At 33.3% G+C, this 24,563-nt stretch overlaps 4 protein-coding genes and 1 non-coding gene across 10 annotated transcripts; 2 read left to right on the top strand and 3 right to left on the bottom strand.

Annotated features, from left to right (window-relative positions):
• Nucleotides 1-1,308: 1,308 nt before the first annotated feature.
• On the top strand, nucleotides 1,309-4,627 carry LOC101513889 (gamma-tubulin complex component 3). Of its 2 annotated transcripts, XR_189575.4 has the most exons (3): nucleotides 1,309-3,763; nucleotides 3,855-4,330; nucleotides 4,410-4,627. XR_189575.4 is itself a non-coding variant. In XM_004493549.4 (2 exons), exons 1-2 carry the CDS (start codon nucleotides 1,515-1,517, stop codon nucleotides 4,141-4,143), a joined length of 2,538 nt encoding a protein of 845 aa, XP_004493606.1. In that variant the 5' UTR covers nucleotides 1,309-1,514; the 3' UTR covers nucleotides 4,144-4,627. The 2 variants fall into 2 exon arrangements, 1 of the variants encoding a protein (XP_004493606.1); XM_004493549.4 differs by having other exon boundaries at nucleotides 3,855-4,627.
• A 1,134-nt stretch (nucleotides 4,628-5,761) lies between these two features.
• LOC101513350 (DNA-3-methyladenine glycosylase) lies at nucleotides 5,762-14,787 on the bottom strand. Of its 5 annotated transcripts, none has more exons than XM_004493547.4 (6): nucleotides 14,280-14,771; nucleotides 13,851-13,922; nucleotides 13,600-13,723; nucleotides 13,263-13,333; nucleotides 6,171-6,228; nucleotides 5,762-6,073 (listed from the first exon to the last, which is right to left on the bottom strand). In XM_004493547.4, exons 1-6 carry the CDS (start codon nucleotides 14,664-14,666, stop codon nucleotides 5,907-5,909), a joined length of 879 nt encoding a protein of 292 aa, XP_004493604.1. In that variant the 5' UTR covers nucleotides 14,667-14,771; the 3' UTR covers nucleotides 5,762-5,906. The 5 variants fall into 5 exon arrangements, 4 of the variants coding, with proteins under 4 accessions (XP_004493604.1, XP_004493605.1, XP_012569261.1 ...); XM_004493548.4 differs by having other exon boundaries at nucleotides 5,931-6,087; nucleotides 14,280-14,778; XR_012162154.1 differs by lacking the exons at nucleotides 5,762-6,073; nucleotides 6,171-6,228 and adding exons at nucleotides 9,429-11,303; nucleotides 11,401-12,621 and having other exon boundaries at nucleotides 14,280-14,783.
• Nucleotides 14,788-17,466: 2,679 nt separating this feature from the next.
• LOC101513023 (uncharacterized) lies at nucleotides 17,467-19,734 on the top strand. Its single transcript, XM_004493546.4, has 3 exons — nucleotides 17,467-18,562; nucleotides 19,280-19,359; nucleotides 19,457-19,734. The coding sequence occupies exons 1-3, from the start codon at nucleotides 17,660-17,662 to the stop codon at nucleotides 19,548-19,550; spliced, it is 1,077 nt and encodes a 358-aa protein (XP_004493603.1). The 5' UTR covers nucleotides 17,467-17,659; the 3' UTR covers nucleotides 19,551-19,734.
• A 1,984-nt stretch (nucleotides 19,735-21,718) lies between these two features.
• TRNAS-GCU (transfer RNA serine (anticodon GCU)) lies at nucleotides 21,719-21,800 on the bottom strand. The gene has a single exon. It is a non-coding gene; the product is annotated as a tRNA-Ser (tRNA).
• A 184-nt stretch (nucleotides 21,801-21,984) lies between these two features.
• On the bottom strand, nucleotides 21,985-24,226 carry LOC101512491 (thioredoxin-like 3-1, chloroplastic). Its single transcript, XM_027332355.2, has 5 exons — nucleotides 23,689-24,226; nucleotides 22,782-22,856; nucleotides 22,486-22,552; nucleotides 22,368-22,385; nucleotides 21,985-22,257 (listed from the first exon to the last, which is right to left on the bottom strand). Exons 1-5 carry the CDS (start codon nucleotides 23,988-23,990, stop codon nucleotides 22,159-22,161), a joined length of 561 nt encoding a protein of 186 aa, XP_027188156.1. The 5' UTR covers nucleotides 23,991-24,226; the 3' UTR covers nucleotides 21,985-22,158.
• Between the last annotated feature and the right edge of the window lie 337 nt (nucleotides 24,227-24,563).

Raw genomic sequence — 24,563 nt, 5'->3', positions numbered from 1 at the left:
TCCTCTTCCACACATTATCACTTACAAGGAAAATTGCATTAAAAAAAAAAGAGGACAATAACAAATTCCGTATTTGAAGTCTAAAAACCCAAAATTTATTCCATATACATACAGTGGCTAGAGGTAAAAGACAGTCCACAATTTTTAGTTCTATCAAATTACATGTCATTTTCTAACTCTTACGAATATAAGTGGTTTTAAGTTACACCAAATTCATTCATGGCATGTTTATAAATTATTTGAATGGTCGAGGGGAAGAAAACATGGTTATTTCATTAAGATTTGTAGACAACAAATTATTCCAAAAAAATATAACAATGCTGATGTTATCCAGCAAAACAAAACTTAGATATACAAATTTAATTTAAACACATAAAAAAAACACAGAAACAAACAAATATACCGACAAACAGACTAATTATAAAAGCATAAATCAAACAACACAAGATATATCAAATTATAAAACATCTCTGATGATTTTGATGGTGGGAGACACTAGCCTTGTGCGACCTTCGATATAAGGTGACATGAGGTTCTGATGACGTCTGCTCCGTCAAATATAAAACTACTACGAGTGAGATAATTGTGTTGGTGGTTGTGTGGGTGAAGGTGGACTCTTCAAGGTGGTGTAGGAAATGAGCGAAAGATGATCTTCAAAGAGGAGGAAGGCATCAATTGAAGAGTGTAATACCTTTAGAGATTTAGAGAGGAAATAGTCTCCATAAAGGAGGATATAGTCTTCATGAAAGAGTGAGAGAATAAAGCTATAGAGATTCAGAGAGTAAAAACATATATGATTGCTAAAAAGAGAGAATTAGGGAGAAGACAAGTATCTATTCATTTAACTGTTATCATTAATAAATATAAAAGTAATTATTTTTGTTTATAAATAAATCTAAAGGAGTATGATATTGGTACATAATTTTAGTCTAGTCTCATCCATGCTATACCAACAAGAAGAACTCCATCGTCAGGCTTAGAAAATTGACTGGAAAATAAGCTAAATGATATTAATCGTTGAGATTGGACTTGAACATCATTTTCCCTCTCATTTTGTGGCTCAGTTGAAAAGTTATAAACATTTAATCTTGTACTTAATTTCTTACAAAACTTGCTATGGCAATATTATTGACATTATTGTTATTAAGCTTGCAATATTAGTTCTTATAGGTGAGTTATGCCAAGCTTATTGATAGGTCATTTAGCACATGAATGATCCATGCATCTGCAAGCAACAAACATTTCCATGGCCAACTCACTATTAGTATAAAGTGCTACAAGAGACCTTTAAAAAAAATAAAGGGCCTCACTACACATAAAGTCATAAACAATCATTTCCGCGCCCATCTTCCAAAAAAAATAAAAATTCATTTCCGCGCCCACCAAAAATCAAAAAAGCAATCTCTCTCTCTCTCTCCTCACTCCCTCCGTCAAAGAAAAAAGATTCCCTACTTTCCTCAATCCCTGCACCGCACTACACTTCAACGACGCCGTTTCCCACTTCACTGGCAACAATGGACGACGAAGAAGAGCAAAAGAAGCTTCCAGATCTAGTAAAAGCACTAGTCCACAATCTCCTCTCTCAAAAACTTCCCCCAAATTCCCCACCCTTAAACCCTAACTCCCCCGAATTTCAAAACTCCCTCCGTTACGCTCACCGCATTCTCTCCAGCCACCTCACTCCCTCCATAACACCCGACGCCGCATCAATCGCCGAATCCATCAAACGCCGTCTCGCCACCCAAGGTAAATCCTCCGAAGCCCTCTCTTTCGCTGACCTATACACCAAATTCGCTTCCAAAGCCACCGATGTTGATAACAAGTGGGCCCTACTTCACCTCTTCAATATCATCTCACAAGATCGTAAAACCGCCGCTAAGTCTCAACTCGACGCTTCCAATCTTCTTCCCAATTTAACCCTATCCGATAACAACGTTACACGGCGCATCGATAATAGGGGGTGGAACGACGGCGTTTTGCTTCTCGCTAAGGATCCTGAGAATCGACGTGATATTGCGTTTCGTGAGTTTGTGAAATTGGTGAAGGAAGAAAATGATGTTACTGAGGAGGCTATGGTAACTGATGTGCTTTATGCTTGTCAGGGAGTTGATGGTAAGTACGTGAAATTCGATAGTGAAGATGATTGTTATGTTTTATTGGACTCAGTTAGGGTTTCTAGGTCTACTAGGAGTATGGTTCATAAGCTTTGTGAATTGGGGGTTTTGTTTAAGAAGGTTATTGGGTATATTAAGCAGAGTATGGATCGTTTTCCGGCGGAAGATGTGGGGACGGTTGGTCAGGCTTTTTGTTCTGCATTGCAGGATGAGTTGTGCGAATATTATAAGTTGTTGGCTGTGCTTGAGGCGCAGTCTTCGAATCCGGTTCCTTTGTTGTGTGAATCGGCCAGTTCCAGAAACTATCTTTCGCTTAGGAGATTGGCGGTCTGGGTTGCGGAGCCAATAGTGAAGATGAGGTTGATGGCTGATTTGGTTGAGAAGTGTAGGGTTTTACGGGGTGGGGCGATGGCTGGTGCGATTCATTTGCACGCACGGCATGGGGATCCGCTGGTTCACGAGTTCATGAAGAGATTGCTTCAGCGTGTGTGTTCTCCGCTTTTTGAAATGGTGAGGAGGTGGGTTTTGGAAGGGGAGTTGGAAGATATTTTTGCTGAGTTTTTCATTGTTGGGCAGCCTGTGAAAGCTGAATCCCTTTGGAGAGAGGGATATAGGCTCCATGATGCCATGCTTCCTTCTTTTATTTCAGCTTCTCTTGCTCAGCGGATTTTGAGGACTGGAAAGTCCATAAATTTTCTTCGTGTTTGCTGCGAGGACCGTGGTTGGGCTCGTGCCGCAACTGAAGTTGCCACTGATACAGGGGCCACGGCTAGACGCGGTGGTTTTGGTTATGGTGAAACTGATACCCTCGAGTCATTGGTTGATGAAGCTTCAAAAAGAATTGACAAGCATCTATTGGATGTAATTTACGATAGGTATAAATTCAAAGAGCATTGTCTTGCGATTAAGCGGTATTTGTTGCTTGGCCAAGGTGATTTTGTGCAATATCTAATGGATATTGTTGGGCCTGAACTTTCTGTGCCAGCTAACACGATAAGCTCTTTCAAACTTGCGGGATTGCTGGAAACTGCCATCCGGGCCTCAAATGCTCAGTATGATGACCCTGATATTTTGGACAGGCTCAGGGTCAAAATGATGCCACATGAAAGTGGTGATAGGGGCTGGGATGTATTCTCACTTGAATATGATGCAAGAGTTCCACTAGATACTGTGTTCACAGAGTCTGTGATGGCGAGGTATTTAAGAATTTTTAATTTTCTATGGAAGCTTAAAAGAGTGGAACATGCACTTATTGGTGCCTGGAAGACCATGAAACCAAACTGTATAACTTCTAATTCCTTTATTAGATTGCAAAGTACAGTAAAGATGCAGTTAGTTTCGGCATTGAGGCGCTGCCAAGTTCTTTGGGTTGAAATCAATCACTTCATTTCAAACTTGCAATACTATATAATGTTTGAAGTCTTGGAGATATCATGGTCAAACTTTTTAAGTGAGATGGAAGTAGCCAAGGATCTTGACGATCTACTTGCAGCTCATGAGAAATATATGAATTCAATTGTAGAGAAATCTCTCCTTGGAGAACTCTCTCAGTCCCTTTACAAGTCACTAATAGTAATATTTGATCTTATATTACGTTTTCGGAGCCATGCAGATCTTTTGTACGAAGGTATTCACGAGTTGCAAGCAAGGTATGGATCTTAATTTTCTTCCCTACGCCTTTCACTCCATCTCTCCACCCCATATTGCCATGTTTGACATTTTATCGCCTGTTTGTTTCAGAATCACAGAGTCCTCCCTATCCTCTAGAGACCAGAAGAAAACACGAAAGCAATTGAATGATAAGTCTGCAGAACAAGGATCCTGGATAGCTGATGGAAGGAAAGCCTTAACTCAACGTGCGGGTGAATTTCTTCGAAAAATGGAACAAGATCTGGATGCAATTTCGAAGGAGTATTCATCATTGCAAGAGGAATTCATTTCTCAGTTGCCTGTACAGCAGCATGTTGATCTAAAGTTCCTCTTTTTCCGTCTTGACTTCAATGAATTTTATAGGCGGGTTGTGTCCTAGCATATAGGAAGGAAGTTTGTGAATATAACTGAGGATCAGATTGAGGCATTGTTTACTCAAGAAGATAAGGCATCCACAAAGCTTTGCAATTAGCTAACTTCCATTGTGTGTTTTAGTGGAACAATTTGTGGTGCCAAGTGTCAACTTTCTTCAAACCAACCATTCAATGAGTCATATTTGAATAAAGGTATGGTGGATTATGTCGACCACTTCATTTCACCCCCTAATGGTTTTTATGGAGATTGAGACTTTCTCTTTCTCTCTAGGTATTCAATTTTGTGGTTTGGAAGGTAGTTTTTGACGGATTTGAAGCTATTCATATTCTGATTGGATTGGTGATGTGAGCTAACACTTGTAAGTATTTGAATATATGATGATTTAGTTAGTGTCTTTGACAACTTTTGTTAGCTGTGCTTTCAGAGTTTTGGCATCTGTGTCAAAGATTTTGTATTATTTGAATGGAAATGAGGATCTAGTTTCTGTATCCTCTTGTGTTTTTTTTTTGTCTTCCCACTCTGCAAAAAGGGGAACCTGGTGCTATAGAGCTCCTGCCATAGCTGGATTGAATTGTGTAGGTATAACAGTGAACTGAAGATTCTAAGATGATCAAGATATGGCATATACCAGTGCTTGTTCATTGTTACCATTGATCAGTACAGTGGGAATTCCATTTATTTGGTAGATGACATGAATGGCTGCACACGACCACAAAGGCTTTAAGAAAATTCGATTGAAATACCAGACATGTCATATTATGAATGTGCTGATGTTTTTGCACCATGTTTCAATGCTGTTGGGAAGTTTCAACGTTTTACTTGTGGTATTTGATATTGGTTGAATTGTTAACCGAGGTTCAATCTAGCTTATGTAATTTGTATTTCGGGATATATTTGTTTATAATTCGTGTCCTGTTTTAGATTGACGAGGATGGCATGTAGAATCTGCTTGGCTAGCAATGATTGAGCTTTGTTGCATATGCACTGTCAAGTATCTTTGTATGAGGATTGACAACTAGCTGTTTTGTCAATTCGATAAGTAATCCCAATTACTTTAATAGCAAACATTTTAGTAAACAACCACTTTAATATATGCTATTACTGAAGTCTCTAAATTATCAAAATTACAAAAAACATCAACGAATCTAAGTGTCTTTTATTAGTTATTTTGAAAATTAATTGCGTCTTTAGTTAGTTTGACTCAATGAAATCATACAAAAGATACTCCAATGAATTATGCATTTATAAAGCTTACCAACTTTTTTTTCTGGGTCACACTCAATTTAAAAATTACAAACTATTATAACAATCATAATTTTTTATTGGTACTTACAGATTATGCAAATAACAAGTATATATTTTCCATGACTTAGAAATATAATTAACAACCGTGTATCTATAATATACCTCTTCACTTTCAAATATCTTCAAGATTCATTATTCACTTATAATATTTACTACACCAAAAACCAATATCTAAGAGAAAACAAAGGTTGACACTTGCATTAGGCGGCCAACTACTCCTCACGTAGAATTATCTAAGAGAAGACATGTGATTTATAACCTTAAAAAAGGATTTTAAAAAATTGTAACTTCACTGCCACATTTGTTGGACATCGACATATGACAAGAGGTATATATATGATGATGCGTTCATACAAAGTTCAAAGGTGAGAAGATACATTTCTAATAATTTTCTAAAGGTGTGGTATATATATACACATCAACTTGTCAAACCACTAGTCGCCCTCAAGCTACCACTCCACTCTATAAGGGTGGCCTGAGAGTGTTTTTTGGAGCACTAATCCAAGCAGAACCTGCAATGGCAAATCTCCACAGTGCGTCGACATGCTCTGGCTGAGCGTACTGGATTCCAACACGTGGACCTACCAAAATGTTTTCGGGCTCTGGACCATCTAAAAGTTCTAAACCACCTGCATTGCACACTCTTTTCCATTTTAAGATTTGAGAAAGCATTGATATCTATTTATCAATTTCACATTTGGAACATTGGAAATATATAGAGCTTACCAGGTGTATAGAGTGGATGATTGGACCATTCTGTTGAAAGACCTAGTGCCTGACCAACCTAAGATTTGGGAGTACATTCATATTAATCAACTTGGGAAATTAGGACGATATTTTAGATATGCAAGGACATTTGTGCGAAGAAAAAAAAGTCATCACTAATTTCTGTGTTCTTAAGATTTAAGAACTAACATGAAATGAAAAATGGTCAAACAGAGGAAGTAAACTAAATGAGGAAACCTTTATTTATTTTTGTCATCTTTAATTTATTCCTTTTCTAGCAAGAACCAGTGTTGTCATTGTGATCATAGTGAACTCTGTTTTGTCAGAATGTGTCAAATAGAAGTTACATTTTACACAAATGATGCAAAACTTTCTAAACCATCGCGTCTAATATTTGATTTAGGTGCTTCTAAGTTCTGATTCTTTATAGACGCAATTAGTACAAAATAGGAGGTTAAGCACCGTCTCAGAAAACTTTAATAAAGAGTGGATATTTGTCAGAATAGGTAAAGCATAAAACTTAATTAAACAGGAAATCAAACTATTTCACAAATCTCAAGCATGTAAAGCATATCTAAGATCACATTATAACATATATCAATCATTATTAATAAGATACAATTTTTCTTTTGTCACTTACAAAATTTAAAGAGGCAAGACCTAAAAGCTCGGATTGCAATGTGATACAACACTTATATGGTGATATGAGAAATTTTAGAAATTAAGAATTATGATAAAGCAAGATTTGAAGTAGCTAACATATCACTAGAAGAGGATCGAATAGAGATTGTGGTTTTTAAAAATTATCGTTTAACGCTATATCTTCTACGAGAGGATAAAAGTCGGAGTATAGAAATTTGAAATTTTAAGTGATACTTAAGTAAATAAAGAGGAGAAAGTATAGAAAATGACACACCTAAATTTATACTGGTTCACGTAACATAGGCTACGTCCAGTCCTCACAAACTTGTGAGTTTTCACTATAACTCAATGGTTTGTCCTCTTACGGAACTTTTTTCATTGTGTATATTCTTAGCCTTACCAGACTTACAATTTCGTTTCTTTCAGATTACAAATATTATCAAGTGTATAATAACTTGGAATATACAGAATATATGATTTGTGATGATCATATGATTTTACTTTTTACAAAAACTTTCAGTGAGGATGAGTATTTTGCAACTTTGAAGGTATTTTCACTGAAACAATGATTTTTAGTCATAAATAGAAGATAAATCAGTGTCAAAGCATGAATGAAAAAAGCAATTTAAATGAAGAGGTTAGAGGCCAAATTTTACATGTACGAGGATAGACTGCAAGAGGATGGATCTATTGTCCACATCATCCTCAGATGTTGAAAACGACTCAACACATCATTCTCAAATGTTGAAAACGACCCCAACATATTAAATACAAAAAGGTTGTAGCTAACAAGACAAAAATATAGTCTTACATGTCTTGAAGAATGAAAAAGGAAAAAGACAGCTCATGTCCAAGTTCCTAGGAGGTTTGAGCCTCATGTAAGAGGATGGACTGAATCAGTCAAAGGACAACTGGATGTCAATTCTGTAATTATGATGAATGACCTTGGACTTTTTGACTAAAGTCCCCAACGGTCATAAAGTGTTTGACACATGGAAAGAGCATCACAAGATCTCTATAAAAGGCAGGGAGCTCTTCAGTATCATACACACAACATTGCATAAAAAGAGCAAGATTCTTAAAGCTATCAAGAGCAATTTCCATCATCTCTTTATACTTTCTATAGTGTTACACTAGATCTTTGAAATATCTTTTTAGAAAGTGTTATTGTAAAGAGAAACATCATACTCACATCACTTTATAATTTTCACGTGAGTTACACTTGAAAATAGTTGAAACTTGTAACAAACAAGGTTGTAAGCTTAGTGAGGCTAAAGAATACACAGTCCATTCTGTTGAAAGACCTAGTGCCTGACCAACCTAAGATTTGGGAGTACATTCATATTAATCAACTTGGGAAATTAGGACGATATTTTAGATATGCAAGGACATTTGTGCGAAGAAAAAAAAGTCATCACTAATTTCTGTGTTCTTAAGATTTAAGAACTAACATGAAATGAAAAATGGTCAAACAGAGGAAGTAAACTAAATGAGGAAACCTTTATTTATTTTTGTCATCTTTAATTTATTCCTTTTCTAGCAAGAACCAGTGTTGTCATTGTGATCATAGTGAACTCTGTTTTGTCAGAATGTGTCAAATAGAAGTTACATTTTACACAAATGATGCAAAACTTTCTAAACCATCGCGTCTAATATTTGATTTAGGTGCTTCTAAGTTCTGATTCTTTATAGACGCAATTAGTACAAAATAGGAGGTTAAGCACCGTCTCAGAAAACTTTAATAAAGAGTGGATATTTGTCAGAATAGGTAAAGCATAAAACTTAATTAAACAGGAAATCAAACTATTTCACAAATCTCAAGCATGTAAAGCATATCTAAGATCACATTATAACATATATCAATCATTATTAATAAGATACAATTTTTCTTTTGTCACTTACAAAATTTAAAGAGGCAAGACCTAAAAGCTCGGATTGCAATGTGATACAACACTTATATGGTGATATGAGAAATTTTAGAAATTAAGAATTATGATAAAGCAAGATTTGAAGTAGCTAACATATCACTAGAAGAGGATCGAATAGAGATTGTGGTTTTTAAAAATTATCGTTTAACGCTATATCTTCTACGAGAGGATAAAAGTCGGAGTATAGAAATTTGAAATTTTAAGTGATACTTAAGTAAATAAAGAGGAGAAAGTATAGAAAATGACACACCTAAATTTATACTGGTTCACGTAACATAGGCTACGTCCAGTCCTCACAAACTTGTGAGTTTTCACTATAACTCAATGGTTTGTCCTCTTACGGAACTTTTTTCATTGTGTATATTCTTAGCCTTACCAGACTTACAATTTCGTTTCTTTCAGATTACAAATATTATCAAGTGTATAATAACTTGGAATATACAGAATATATGATTTGTGATGATCATATGATTTTACTTTTTACAAAAACTTTCAGTGAGGATGAGTATTTTGCAACTTTGAAGGTATTTTCACTGAAACAATGATTTTTAGTCATAAATAGAAGATAAATCAGTGTCAAAGCATGAATGAAAAAAGCAATTTAAATGAAGAGGTTAGAGGCCAAATTTTACATGTACGAGGATAGACTGCAAGAGGATGGATCTATTGTCCACATCATCCTCAGATGTTGAAAACGACTCAACACATCATTCTCAAATGTTGAAAACGACCCCAACATATTAAATACAAAAAGGTTGTAGCTAACAAGACAAAAATATAGTCTTACATGTCTTGAAGAATGAAAAAGGAAAAAGACAGCTCATGTCCAAGTTCCTAGGAGGTTTGAGCCTCATGTAAGAGGATGGACTGAATCAGTCAAAGGACAACTGGATGTCAATTCTGTAATTATGATGAATGACCTTGGACTTTTTGACTAAAGTCCCCAACGGTCATAAAGTGTTTGACACATGGAAAGAGCATCACAAGATCTCTATAAAAGGCAGGGAGCTCTTCAGTATCATACACACAACATTGCATAAAAAGAGCAAGATTCTTAAAGCTATCAAGAGCAATTTCCATCATCTCTTTATACTTTCTATAGTGTTACACTAGATCTTTGAAATATCTTTTTAGAAAGTGTTATTGTAAAGAGAAACATCATACTCACATCACTTTATAATTTTCACGTGAGTTACACTTGAAAATAGTTGAAACTTGTAACAAACAAGGTTGTAAGCTTAGTGAGGCTAAAGAATACACAGTGTAACCAACCTCTGTGAGAGGTTAATCAGTTTGATCATTAATAAACACTCACAAGTGTGTGAGGACTAGACGTAGCCTTCATTGGGTGAACCAGTATAAAAGTTGTGTGTGTCATCCTCTATACTTTTTCTTTCATTTATTCAGCCCAAATTTAAAGGCTTAAATTTCTATCCTCTGAATCTCATCCTTTCAGAGAGGATAGTGATTCAAAACACGTGAGAAAATTTTTAAACACTCAACTTGACCTCTTGCTTATTCACCATCTCATCTTCGGAACTCCTCTCCATTTGGGTAACATTCTTTTCTACTTCATGTTGAATGCTGCAAGACTTTGTAGGTCCGCTCCTTATGGGATGATACTCACCAGAATTTTTAAATTTTTTAAAATCCCTCTTGAAGATGAACAATTTGTATACTTAAACAACATTTTCTCTTTGAGAAATGTCAATCAAATGAAACTCAAACCCACAAACAAACCTCTCACCAAGGAATCCACCAAAGCTAGTTCCTCACCCATACCAACAAAGAAAAGATCATATACGACTCAGTCATCCACAAAGAAAAAAAATTCAAATAAACACTCGCAAAACTCCAAAACCATCATGGTCGACTACGCATCCTCCCTTAGAGGATGACATCTCTAACCCCATGCAAGAACTGGAAACTCCTGAAGAGTAAATCGTCACTCCACCAATTCACTTTGCTGATCACGTCCTATATCACTCTCCCAATCTCATTGCCTCTCTAACTAATCCGGAAGATTGTTCCTCCCTCTGAGGATGAACCACGGGATACTCCTATGCAACTTATGGAGGAAGGTGAAAAACTCTATTTTGATATCAATCTCACTCATCATCGGTTCTCACCTCTATGTACACCTCAAGCTGGAGAGCATACGGATACATCCCAAAATTTACAAGTTACTTTCTTATTTCCACCATATCCTCATGTGAGCCCATCACAACATCCTCAGATTTGTTGCACCATGTCTCAACTTTTTCCATCCCCTCAAAATGCTAGTGTTGCTGTTAATGTTCATCTTACTCATACTCCATTGATTATTCCATTAGTTCCAACAGCAACTCATGATACCCCTTCCAAAACTACCCTACCTGAGATTACTAGTCGGTTCAGTTCCATAGACTCACTTTTGGCGAAATCAAGTAACAACTCGTCTCAGGACAAAGGTGTAAGCTCCTAGATCAAAAGTGCAAGCGTCAATGATATGCCACAGGACCAACCTCGTCACATGTCTGATAGGAGGATAGAAGCCAAACGCACTAAGAAAGAACTCAAACATCTAAAAAAGATAAGAAAAGATCAATTATGTCCAAACGCACTAAGAAAGAACTTAGGCTTCTAAAAAAGATAAGAAAATATCAAAAGAAATTCTTTACGAGTTTCACATCGTTTCAACAAACAATGGCTCAGTTTTGCCTTCTATTGGAATGGGTCATTAAACACCTGATAACCACTGTTGCTCGTGGCAACCATCTTCATGTGCTCCCTGTTCAACCTCCACCTACTTAACTCCCTCGGCCCTTTACCTCGTCCTCTTTTGACGACTTTTCCCCATCCAAGTAGCTGCAAGGATCTTACATTTTTTTTTATAGTTGACAAATTCAAGGGGAGAAAGATTATGACTAACATTTTGTCATCTTTTTGTACTAGAGGATACTTTTTTAAACTTACATTTCAATCCTCTTTTTATGCTATTTATTATCTATGTTTTTCTTTTTTGAACCATCTTTTTGTAATCTCTGCCTCAAAGAAATGAAGTCACATTTTGGTTTAAAATAGTTATATCAAAAACATTCTGGCATATGTTGAGGGGGAATAATTATTTTACACATATGATTAAGGGATTCATAAACATTTCATCACATAATTTCTCATGTTAAAATCATAATCTAAAGAATTTTGTCATCATAAAAAAGGGGGAGATTGTTGAGACAAAATCTCTCTCAAAATTGTTTTAATGATAACAAAATTATTTAAATGATTATTATTGTGATTAATGTCTAATTTGTGTTCTTGAGTGTATTCTAATTAGAGAACAGGTTACTCATGATCATGATAAAAAGGAGAAAAATATTTGACTTAATCCAACATGTTCTCTTAACTGGAGGATAGACATTCAGAGAATGAATCTTTAAAGAGGATGAACCTTTAAGGAAGAGAATATACGTTATCACATAAACATTGAATCCAAGTCAAAACAAAGAGAGGTTAAAATTGTAGACAAATAGTTAAAAGAGAAACAAACCATAAGAAGAGGATATACGCCAGAGGTTGAACGATAAGAGGATAATATTTTGGTTTTATTCATCTTTGTACATAGGGAATAGCCAAAAATGAAAAAGGTTGTACTTATCAGGAAAATAAGGATCCTACAAGTCTTGGAAAAGCAAAAAGGCAAAAGTACAGCTCATGTCCAAACTACGAGGAAGATTAAACCTCATATCTTAGGATGGACTGCAAACTCATTCTCCTAAGCTAATATGTTTCAAGGACAGCTGAATGACAATCTTGTAAATCAGATCAATGACCTTGGCCATTTGATCAAGTCTCCAATGGTCCTCTGACTCTTTTTCTTCATGGATAGAGGTTGATAAACTCTATAAAAGGAAGTGACCTCTTCAGTTCAAAATACAACTACTCATACAAAGAATATTTCTCAAAGCTTAGAAGATCATTCTCATCCTCTGTTTACACTTTTTATACTCTTAAACTATATCATTAAGAATATCCTCTTAGAAAGTTCTTATAAAGAGAAAAATCATACAATCACACTATGAAAAAGAGTTCCATAAGAAGACAAACCATTTTTGAGCTATAGTGAAAACTCACAAGTTTGTGAGGACAGGATGTAGCCTATATTAGGTGAACTAGTATAAATTTGGGTGTGTCATTTTCTATATTCTCTCATCTTTATTTATTTAACTGTCAATTAAAGTTTCAAATTTCTATCATCTGAATTTTATCCTCTCGTAGAGGATACAACGTTAAAAGATTTTATTTTTAAAACTCTAATATCTCTATTCAACCCCCCTTCTAGTGATATTTTAGCTACTTAAGCTACTAACTTTATGAGCAAAACAACTTCCTATATTGACTAATAACTAGTTGATACTAAAGCTCTAAATTGTAGATAACTTTGTGTTGAGAAATGATAAGTCAAATGGTAGTGCAAAACATTAACTGAATTATTTTCCTGGAAAGCATCTAAGACAGATGAAAAAGAGGGATGTAAACTAACCTTCCCAGGACCTGTAAGAAGTATAGGTTTGTCTGTTTTCTGACCTCTGCGCTGTTGAATAACATCCAATCCTGTGATGTTGCCGAATAATACAAAATAAACCTATAAATAATTTTGTACAAGGTTCCCTTATAATGAATGCTGGCGGAGATATTGTAGTCTTTTTCCTAGAGTTGATTTAACTCTTACTTCGAGAGGGAAAAGAACAGTACTGAACTTATAATGTTGTGTTCTATGCAAGGTTTCCTTATAATGAACGCTAACAACTATATGTTATTGCAACAACAATGCTGAGCTTATACCGATAGACACATTGAGCTATACTATTGAGCATTACCAGAAATGGGGGCACAAGAACGTACTAAAACAGCAGCTCCAGCTCCTTCCTTATCAGCAACAATATTCAGCATCATGTGGAGACCATAGCAAAGATAAACATAAGCATGCCCACCCGGTCCAAACTGCAAAAAAATAGTCATAGGTAACCTAACATAGCATCTTCAATTCAAGGTAGAGAATTCACATATACCCAACATGAACAAGTTTATGTAAATAAAAACAAAGTATCCAAAATAAGAAGCATCTTACAACAGGAGCAGTTCTTGGAGTAATACCAAAGCGACCATGACAAGCTGAGTCATTTGGTCTATATGCTTCAACCTGCCCATCATTAATTCCTTGTTAAATCATATAGAAACATAGCTTCAGTATAGAAATCAATCCTTAAATTTTAATTACACTTTTCTTTGCTAGATAATTTAAATTGACCGATACAAAGGAACTAATATGATAGCTAATTTTCAATTTAAAATTTCATAGACTAAATTGACAGCATCGTATAACTTCATGAACTAAAATGTTGATAAAAAAAAAAAAAAAAAAAACAGCCACGTAGCTCAATCTTAACCAATGTAAAGCCAAGAAAAACATCCAACACAAAGCACGTAAAAGGGTCTTCTTTTTTTCTTCTTCGTGATATTAATGTGTTTTCCAATATGGTCAAATAAAGGGTTGTACCTCAGTAATCTGAAGAACGACGTCGTCTCGGCGAAGAAACTTTCCAAGCAAACGAGGGGCAAGATCCAGTGCATCGATTTGAAAGAATTCGCGGGGCAAAGTTTCAAAATTTCCAAGTGAGATGTGCGGTTCTGATGATGGGTTGGGTTCGGTTGTGAACTTGACTAATTTGGAACGCCGCGTTTTGAGTGCCGGTTTGGTTCGTGAAGAGTGTAATATGGGTTTGGAAACTCGCTTGAACCGTTGTTTTTTTGGTGTCATTACGGTGGCGTGGTAACGGAAGGAATCAAATAGAGATGAAGAGGATTCGGAAGTTGACTCGCGCTCGAGCGTGGTTCGGGTGGAGCGAGGGAAAGACATTCTGCAGAGTTGCATATGCAAATGCATTGGAACGTTTCTACTTTTAATCCTTTCAATAAACCCTCCATTTGTATTTTTTAATAATCATAACTACCTAGAAACCGATGCCAAAAATTAATCTAATAAACATCATACGTTAATAATCTGATAGAAAGGGAGATGGCGAGTAAATGGATGTTTCAAAATTATAGTTGTTTGAATATAAGTGGTGTATTTAATGTTGTATTTAATGTGTTTTGTTTAATTTTAAATAAAAAGTTTTTTTTTTTATATATTAATGATAAATATTTATATTCGATACATATTTAGTTTGTGTTTTTGTATGTATAAGTAAAAAATATTTGTTCATTTATTTTTTAATATTTATTATTGTCAAATATTTTTTTCGTTATTTTTTATATTTTATTTATAAATATTTGTCTCATGTTTTTTTATGTATCATTAATAAATGTTTTTCTCGTGATTTTTAATATCTATCACTAATAAATATTTGTCTTGTGTTTATTTATACATCTATTTTAAATATTCATTGTGTTACTTTAATATTTTTCGTGTATTTTTTATGTATTAGTGACAAATATATGTATTTTTTTTAAAGGAAATAGTAATTTCTCAATTCTTAACTTTTAAAAATCAATCATTTTTTCTTTAAAAAACACTTTTAAAAATAAAAAACACTTTATCCCCTCATGTTCTTGCTATAATTAAAATTGAAGAGGGTAATATTGATTTTTTTATAATGTTTTAATTTCTTATATTGATAGTTGATTCAATGTATTTCATTTAAAATCAATTGAGATGTACAAAGTAGTGATTGATAAAAAAAATAGAGATTGGCCATGAATGTTGTTACTCTTGTTAAAAGTGAATAGCACTATTTATTAGCAGTCTAACAAAACTAATACCATAGTTTATAAAAGAACTAAGAATGAGCTTCCAGGCAATAGCATATAAACTCAAATATATGATCAAGAAGAGGCTCAATAAACAATTAGGAATTATCTGGTTATCTAATTCCAAAAAGGCATTTTGGAGATTCAAATCTCTAACCAATAGAAAGTATGAAGAAGGCATGTATCGACAATTATGACTTCTAGTTTAAAATGAATTTTCTGTTTACTTAGTTTTTCTATTAGTTGTGCATTCTATTGAGCATAATTTTGGTTTAATTTTGTTGATTAAATCATTACAACTTTACTTGATTCAACCAAATTTTTTGTGTTAAATTTGTCTTTATGATTTGTATGATTAATTGCAATAACATACGAATTTTTAAGAAATTATTCAATATGAATTAGTTCTTTATCATCATGCTTTTATTAAATTTTCTATTGAAATTTGGGACTCTATTGACGACCTTATAGAGTCAAAGGTCATCTACTAACAAGATCGCTTTGACACAAAGTGTAACATGTGTTGTACGCACTATAACAGATAAGGCTTATGTATTTAACCAAGTGGAACAACAACAATGGTGAAAAAAACAAGACAAATGAACTATTCAAATATTCTAAAAAAAGGAAAATCAAAACAAAAACCTTCAATCTTTTTCACCATGTATTTTTTGCAAAACAACTAAATCCCCACAAAAGAGATGTACGTGGAGACCCGACAAAAAATGCTATTAGTGCGACAAATTTAGACATATAGAGAAAGTATGCAAGTATCATCATCAACAACAACAAAAAAATAGATGTTAATATTGTCAATAATCATCATGAAGAGGAAATTGAACAACCACTTGAAATGTCATGTTTTACAACCAAGAGATCTTTAAGAGCTTGATTTATTGTTAGTGGTTGCACGAACCTTGTGACTTGTGATTAAAATATTTTTTTTAAACGCAGCATAACTATTATTTTCTAACTTAAAATTGAGAAGATAAGACATTAAAATAATTGCAATTAAAAGTAATTTATATTTGAAATTATTTTCTAATGTATTATATATTCTCGTAATTGATAACATATCTTTGAAGTATTTTCTAATGGTTGATGAGAGCTATGAAGTGTTATTTTAACATAAAAAATGTGTAATTAAATATTTAATCAACAAAAAAACTACCAGAATGTATATAAAAGACAAAACATTTGCTTTCAATTTGATAAGACGATCATATGACTGATGAAAAATAGAAAAATAAAGGATCTAAATTAAATGAAGACCACCTGTGTTTTGAAGAAGAAGGTACAAATAAGTTGAATCTATTAAAAAATGAATAAATTCAATAACGGAAAAGTTCAAATCAAATATAAATATGATCTTATCCAATAAAATGTTTGAAAATAATATACATAAATATTTTAAAAATATTTTATTTAAATTTAAATATATTTAATATTTAAAATGAAATATAATTAAGATATATAATATATTTTTTCCTATTTATAATTTATTCTTATTTAAGAAATATAATATATTTTTATATTATAATTTAATTTTATATATAAAACGACAAATAAAAATTTATGACAATCAAATCTCACACAAAAAAAAAAAGAAGAGAGTTCCCCCTTATAATATATATCACATATAATTCTACTTTTAAAGTTACAAACAAATGACCCATTAGAAAATTAATAAAAATTGCGACAACTAATACAAATGAAAAAAAGAACACATTAAATTGAATTTTCAATTTAAAATTTAAATTAAATACAGAATGAATAAATTAAGATTTAAAATAAAATATAACAATATAAAATTAAGATTTAAAATAATTTATTAATATTAAATTATATTTGAAACACTTGTTAAAATATATTTACGATTTGACAAGATTTTTTTATTTTATTTTAAAGACATGATCTTGTTTGAATTACAATTTAAAGGAACAAACAAAACTTTATAAACAACAAAATTATTTTTTCACCTATAGCATATGACTCCATTAATTTCTTCTCTCTAGATCTTTCCACGCTCGCACGCACGCACGCCCCCTTCATTCTTTCTTAAATCTAACCCTTCTCTTTCTCCCCTCTCTCAAACACACATTCACTAAACCTCTTCATCACCGTTGGATGGCGAAATACGGCGAGGGAGATAAACGGTGGATCGTCGAAGAAAGACCCGACGGCACCAACGTCCACAACTGGCACTGGTCCGAAACCAACTGTCTAGAATGGTCTAGAACCTTCTTCACCAACCTTCTTTCCAACCTCACCATTCTCAACGGCGAAGGTAACCTCTTCATCAAAACCACCACTATCCGTAACCTCAACGGCGAAGCCTACATCAACATCCGTAAGGGGAAAATCATCCCCGGCTACGAAATCAGCCTCACACTTTCCTGGGAAGGTGAGGCAAGAGATTCTGATGGTAAGTCGTTGCTTAAAGTTAACGGCACCGTCGAAATTCCTTATATCTCCGACGAAAACGCGGATGAGGATCCCGAACTTAGGGTTATTGTTGAAGATGAAGGACCGATTGGGAAGAGGATTAAGGATGCCATGTTTTCTAAGGGGAAGTTGTTGATTTTGGAGAAGGTTAGGGTTTGGGTTCAGAGTATGGCCAAAGGTGGTCCTGTTAAAGAAGAGTTGGATACTAAGAAGCCATTGCCGCAACCATTGAATCAGAATCAGAATTGTGCTCCGGTGGTGACGGCGGCGAATGCTTCTGTTAAAAAGGAGGATAAGGTGGCTGAAAAGAAGAAGGCGAAGGAGAAGGAGAGTAAGAAGGGACGGAAAAGTATTGTGTTGACGGAGAGGTTTAATTGTAGGGCGAAGGATTTGTATGAGATATTGATGGATGAAAATAGGTGGAAGGGTTTTACGCAGAGCAATGCTAGGATTAGTAAGGAGGTTGGTGGTGAAATCAGTATTTTTGATGGGTCTGTTACTGGTTCTAATTTGGAGTTGCAAGAAGCTAAATTGATTGTTCAGAGATGGAGATTTGGAAGCTGGATTGATGGCGTTCAATCTCAGGTATATGGTTTTGGTTTTTATTTTTTTATTTTAGTTTGATTTTAATTGTGTAAGGTTATATAACCTATGAAGTATAGACACAATCACACAATATTTTGATAAAATAAGTGACTGAATGCAACTATATATGTCGGATATGGACGAGAAATGTGTCTGACACACGACACAGTTTTTTATTAGAAATGTAGGTGCTACATTGGTTATGAATTACTCTTGCGTTGTGATGGTTGGTATTGTTAAGAATCAACTAATTCAGCCCTGATCATGGGATTTGGATTTCTTGTTGTAACTGTGTCACTAGATTGATTACATTGTGTAATTGCATGATAATTTTATTTTTTTTTTTGGTTTTAACTCTATGGTTCTCGGTGGAATTTGTCTATAGTAATCCAGAGTTCGACAGAGGGGACATAAAGTTTGACCAATAATTGTTACACTCATGATTTGAATTCGGGTTCTTCCAAACGATTCATCTTTAATTGAAACTCAATAACCACTTGAGTCCCATTACTTGATTAACTATGTGATAATTTTGCTGTAGGGAATTTGGGGGAATCGTGGTTGAGTTTTAGTTGCAGAAACATCAAACAAAAATTTGATGTGAGGGTCTAGATGGCCATTGCTGACATTTTTTCAAAATCATCATGCTGTGTTAAATGTTTTCATATTGAATGGTTTGGAATCAATGTAGTAATGAGTGGTGGTTTATTTTTGCAGGTGAGGCTTGTTTTCGAGGAGCCTGAACCGGGGGTTACTGTTGTTAAGCTGACACATACTGATGTACCTGAGGAAGATAGGTGAGTGTTTTGAATCTTGGGAATGGTTTGGTGGGATGATTGGAATGTATCTTTTGTTTTTTGGGTGATTTGCTGATAAGATTGGTTTTTGATGCAGGTATGGGAATGCTACTGTGGTGGAGAACACTGAAAGGGGATGGCGGGAGCTTATTTTCCAAAGAATACGTGCTGTTTTTGGTTTTGGAATTTGAGTGTTTTTTCATGTAGTCTGTCTTGCTTGGTTGTAGAATTTATTTGTGGATTTTTATATTTATAAGGAAAGATTCATGGATTCACATTGGATATTGAGAGTTACAATGGTTACTGTTGCTTAATTATCTTCATTACTTTAGGCATCTTCGTAAGTGCAATATAATAGGTTTTTTACTCTGTCTATTTTGAATATGAATTGTGTGTTGTTACTTGTTCTTGTAACAATCATATTGGGCAAAGGGATTGATCTGTTTGCGACTTGAATGCTACATAATATGAACTTGAACTAGGAAATGAAATGCATTTGACTGCACTCAATTCGAAATGTATGTTGTACCATGATTTTGTCAAGTTATTTGCCTCCCATTTTGTCCGGTCTCATTACACACCCATAGTAGGTCAAAAGAGATCAGATTAGTTTGCTATGCTTTCATGTTAATTTAGTGTTGCTTCTGACATGTTTTAGCTTTGTCCACAGCAAATGTTTTCTGTAGGCACTTTACAGGCTTATGACTGAGTTAGCGAGTTCTGTCACTTCTGTTCCATTTTAGAGGTGTCTAGGAACCTCGGACTAGTATTTTTACATGGTTTGTGTACGAAGGGAATAAAATCAATTATAAGATTAATCATTCAATCTTTACTTCAATGCAGGAGAACTTTGTTATTTGGCAGGTACAATTGGAGATAATGTGAGGATATCTTACTTTACATTGTGAGTGTGATACTAAAGTAGGGTTTATGGTTCTGTTGTGATTAGGATAATGCATCATGAATGCCTTTCACTAGTCCCAACCTACACAACACAACCATAGCTGGTTACATCTATTTTTAGGTCTTGCTGCCTAGTCATATTTGTTTCGGTATAAAACTTGTGTGGTTTCTAAGTTGACGGAGCAATTATGTTTGCAGCATCAATGACATACCATTGAATCTACTGATAATAATTTAAGAGTTCATATTTATTGCAAAAACTAAAGTAACACCCATGCCTTGTCCCACTCAATCCTTGCTTCTTTCCTTTAATTTCTTTTCTAAGAAAACTTCTTCTGCTATCTACTATGAATGTTAATTTAATTATAGATCATTTCTTTCCTTCATTCCTTCATAGATATATTTTTGCAAGCAAGAGAGTTTACGATTATTTTATTTCTTATTAACGACCCACTTATTCTTGTCGTTCATACTCAAAGTCAGTTGTGTTTGATCTACTCTTAATTTAGTCAAGAATCCAACAGGTTCATATAAACAACTCTTAATTTAGTCAAGAATCCAACAGGTTCATATAAACAACGACAGTGGCAGATTTCTAAACAAAATTTATTAAAGATTTATAAAATAGATTTAAATATATCTTTGGTCTTTACAAATATATCACTTTTTGATTTTAGTCCTTGTAAGTTTTTTTTGTTTGGATTTTGTCCTTATAAAATCAGACACAATCGACTTTATTCTTTAACGTCAAATCAACATTACAAAAAAGAACGTCGGGACACGTTGCTTTCTAAATGCACACCAACCCACAATCTTTTATGGTATATTAAAAATTAACATGTTTTATATTATTAATTAATAAATTTATTAATTATTATTTAATAATTAGTGTTATTTTATAAAAAAATAAGAATAAAAATTAAAAGTGGAGGTTTTTAGAAAACTAGTCTTCTTCCGTGCCACAACGGATTATCAGCTCTTTTTTTTTTTTCTGTAATTTTTAATTTGACGTCATAGACCAAAACCAATTGTTTTTTAAAATAAAACTCACGAAAACTAAATTTAAAAAATAATATATTTACATGGATAAAAAATATTTAAACCTATGAAATAAACCTCACAACATTGTTTTGGTTCTCATAAAGTACTTTTTTTAGAGACTGATACAAATCCTCAATTTTATGGAAGACGAAAACAAGAGGGAAACATCACTATTAAGCACAACAAATTTATGTGACACCAAAGAAAAGTTAATGGGAACAAAGAAAAAGAAAAGTAAGGATTGGGTGGGGTAAGGCATGTATGTTACTTAATTTTTTTAATAAATCTGAACCCATTTTAATAGATCTGTTGTGCTTAGTGAGGGACTTAATTGCTCCATCACCTTAGAAGACAGTTAAAACTTGGACATATAAAGGAAAAACTCAATTAATCAATTGCAAAAAAAAATTATACACGTCGCCTGAGAGATTCGAACTCTCGCGGGGAAACCCCATGTACTTAGCAGGCACACGCCTTAACCACTCGGCCAAAGCGACTTGTTGATATCAATGTAAGCATAACGGTATATATACGTACTTTAATGTGTCCTAACAAATATACAAACGAATATACTATTTGGTTTTAGTTTGCATTTTTTCTTATGTTTATTTTAAACTTCATTCTTTGATTTGCCATTATTTCATGTGTAAAATAGAGAGAAGATTTGGTTTGCGCTAATGATTAATAACATGAAGAGAGTGACATTAAGCCCCTTTCCTTTATATATGATTGATGGATATACACAGCTACACAAAATAAAATCATTAGAATATTACAATTTTTGATATTTTGGGGAGGGAGTAAGAGAAATAAATTCGAAAACATCATATAAACTTTTTTGACTAAAAAAAATAATCATATAAACTTTTGGATCATTTCTCTAACTTCTTCAATGACTAGCCATGCTTTATGGCCTCCAATTACTTCTGCTTTCATCTCTCCATCTTTCCAAAGCTGCAAACAATTCAATAGTTTGATTTCTAAACTAATCCTGGAAGTGTCTATATTATATATATTTTTTAATTGTAGATCGTGTATAAAGTTTAATTTAATTGAGGACGCACCTGAATTGTTGGCATTTTCTGGGTAGCATAACAAACAATAAAATAAAAAACAATGTCAAAAAAGAGCATAAAGAATAATGTAACAAATTATTACTAGAAAATATAAGTATATACTTACAGAGATGTTGCCCCGCTTGACTAAAGTCTGAGGTACTTTATTGACATCCACATAATAAAATTTGGTTCTGGAACAGTGCAAATTAAAAAAAATAATAACAAACAAATTAATCAGTAGCAATATTTAGTTTGTTACTAAGAAATTACACTGTTGAAGGCTTGGAAAATAGTTTCTTCAAATATGTAACCAGGCTAATTGACTTTAAATTATATTGTTTTGAAATAATAGTTGACTAAATGAATTAAGTGAAATCTTATGAGACATGTGAATGAAAAAGACACTAGTGAATAGTTTACTTGGTGTCAAATTCAGCTGCTAATTTTTCCAACTTTGGCTTCAAATAGATGCATTTCCGGCACCAAGCAGCCATCCTATGTTGACAAAATAAAACAAGTAATCAAATTAACAAGTCTACCTGCAAAACTTTGTATATCAAATTTATTAGATGACAAAATTGGTGTTACTTTTACTATTTTCTTTCCCTCTCATTCCTCCTTTCAATTTTTCATTTCTCAAATCTAAGTTTATCATGCACATTTTTTTAAAAAATTATTAGAATATAAAGTTGAGTTGATGACTAAAGTCGATGAATTAAATAATAGAGTGATAAGGAGGTTAGACATTCGATTTTTACGTTCAACATAATTATAACAATTACTAATATAACATTTGTTGTTTAAAAAAACATAATTTACAAGACATAGTGAACAGGAGACATTTAATAAAAAAAACATCTCTCTTTAATTAAAAAGTTTTAGATGGTAAAATAAAAATAAAAAAAGAGTATTTTAGTGTATGTGGGGGGTGCGGTACAGATTGGGAGGGTGCGAGTAATATTTGTCAAATTTAAAACGACATTTGAGTTCCCAAAAGCCCAACACCAAAAAATATCTAGCTACAGTAACTCTCACAGCACCTCATAATTGAACAAGAAAACTCGGATCCAATCCAAGGATAAGATAGAATAAAAAGGGTACATCAACTTATATTTTCATAATTTTTTTCTAACTCCTCATATTTTAAATATAAATTAGGATAAATATGGCCCCAAAGCAATGTTAAAATTAACTATGACCATATAATAAACAATAAGCACATATAAAAATATGTGCGTAATTTAATTATGAAAAATTGAATGCAAGATAATTTATCAAAAAAAGAAGAAAAAAATAATGCAAGATAGAATTAGAGAGATAGAAATACCAGTCAATAAGGATAGGCTGAGAGTTATGCTGAGCATGAAGAAGAATTTGATCAAGTTGTTCAGAATCATTAATAGCTTCCATTTCTACACTACTTGGTCTTGACAAATCTGGCCACATAGCTTCCACACGAAAATTCCTTCCTTTAATTTTGTTTTGTTCTTTGTTTCTGCTTTCATACAATTTGTTCCCAAAATAACTTTTGCGACAAAACAGATAACCCCTTCCACTCACAAAGCACTGAGGAGGGTATTTTTCAACCTCTCTGTGGAGAAAATGTGAATATGTTCCTAATACAGACATACCCTTTTGTACTGCGAGACAAAATCACAAGATAATGATAACTTTTTTTATGGATAATTAGGAAAAAAATAGCATAATCATTATCGGTTAACGAGAATTGTGTCGAATTTTCGTTGGTTTTGGACTATGTAAGAATGTTATTAAATAATATATATTTAAAAACATGGCGCAAGTGTGCAACCAGGCTTATCCGAAAGAAAAGGATATAAAATTTATAATTTGGGGGACAGAAAAGGAAACAATATTAGGAGGAAAAGAACATTGGATTGAGATTTACCACATTTCACGATCTACCCATTCTTGCACTCTAAATCGATGATTGTTAGAATTCGACGATCAATATTTTTAAATAGAATTTAATTTATATATACTTTTACATTTTTAATTAATTTTAATTTTTATATCATTAATAACATTTTACTTAATATTAGAGTCTTTGGTGTTAGTGCTTTATTTGCAATTTTCTCGGATTGATTTGAATTGTTGGTAGTGAACAATTCGCTTATTTAGTTAACAATTTGCTTTTCTTTCTTTTAAAATATCTTAATGCAAAATTCTAATCTTTCGTATTTT

This window comes from Cicer arietinum, chromosome 3 (assembly GCF_000331145.2).
Source record: "Cicer arietinum cultivar CDC Frontier isolate Library 1 chromosome 3, Cicar.CDCFrontier_v2.0, whole genome shotgun sequence".
Lineage (NCBI taxonomy): Eukaryota > Viridiplantae > Streptophyta > Magnoliopsida > Fabales > Fabaceae > Cicer > Cicer arietinum.
Note: the sequence above shows the minus strand (reverse complement) of the source record. Positions and strands in the feature narration are given on the sequence as shown.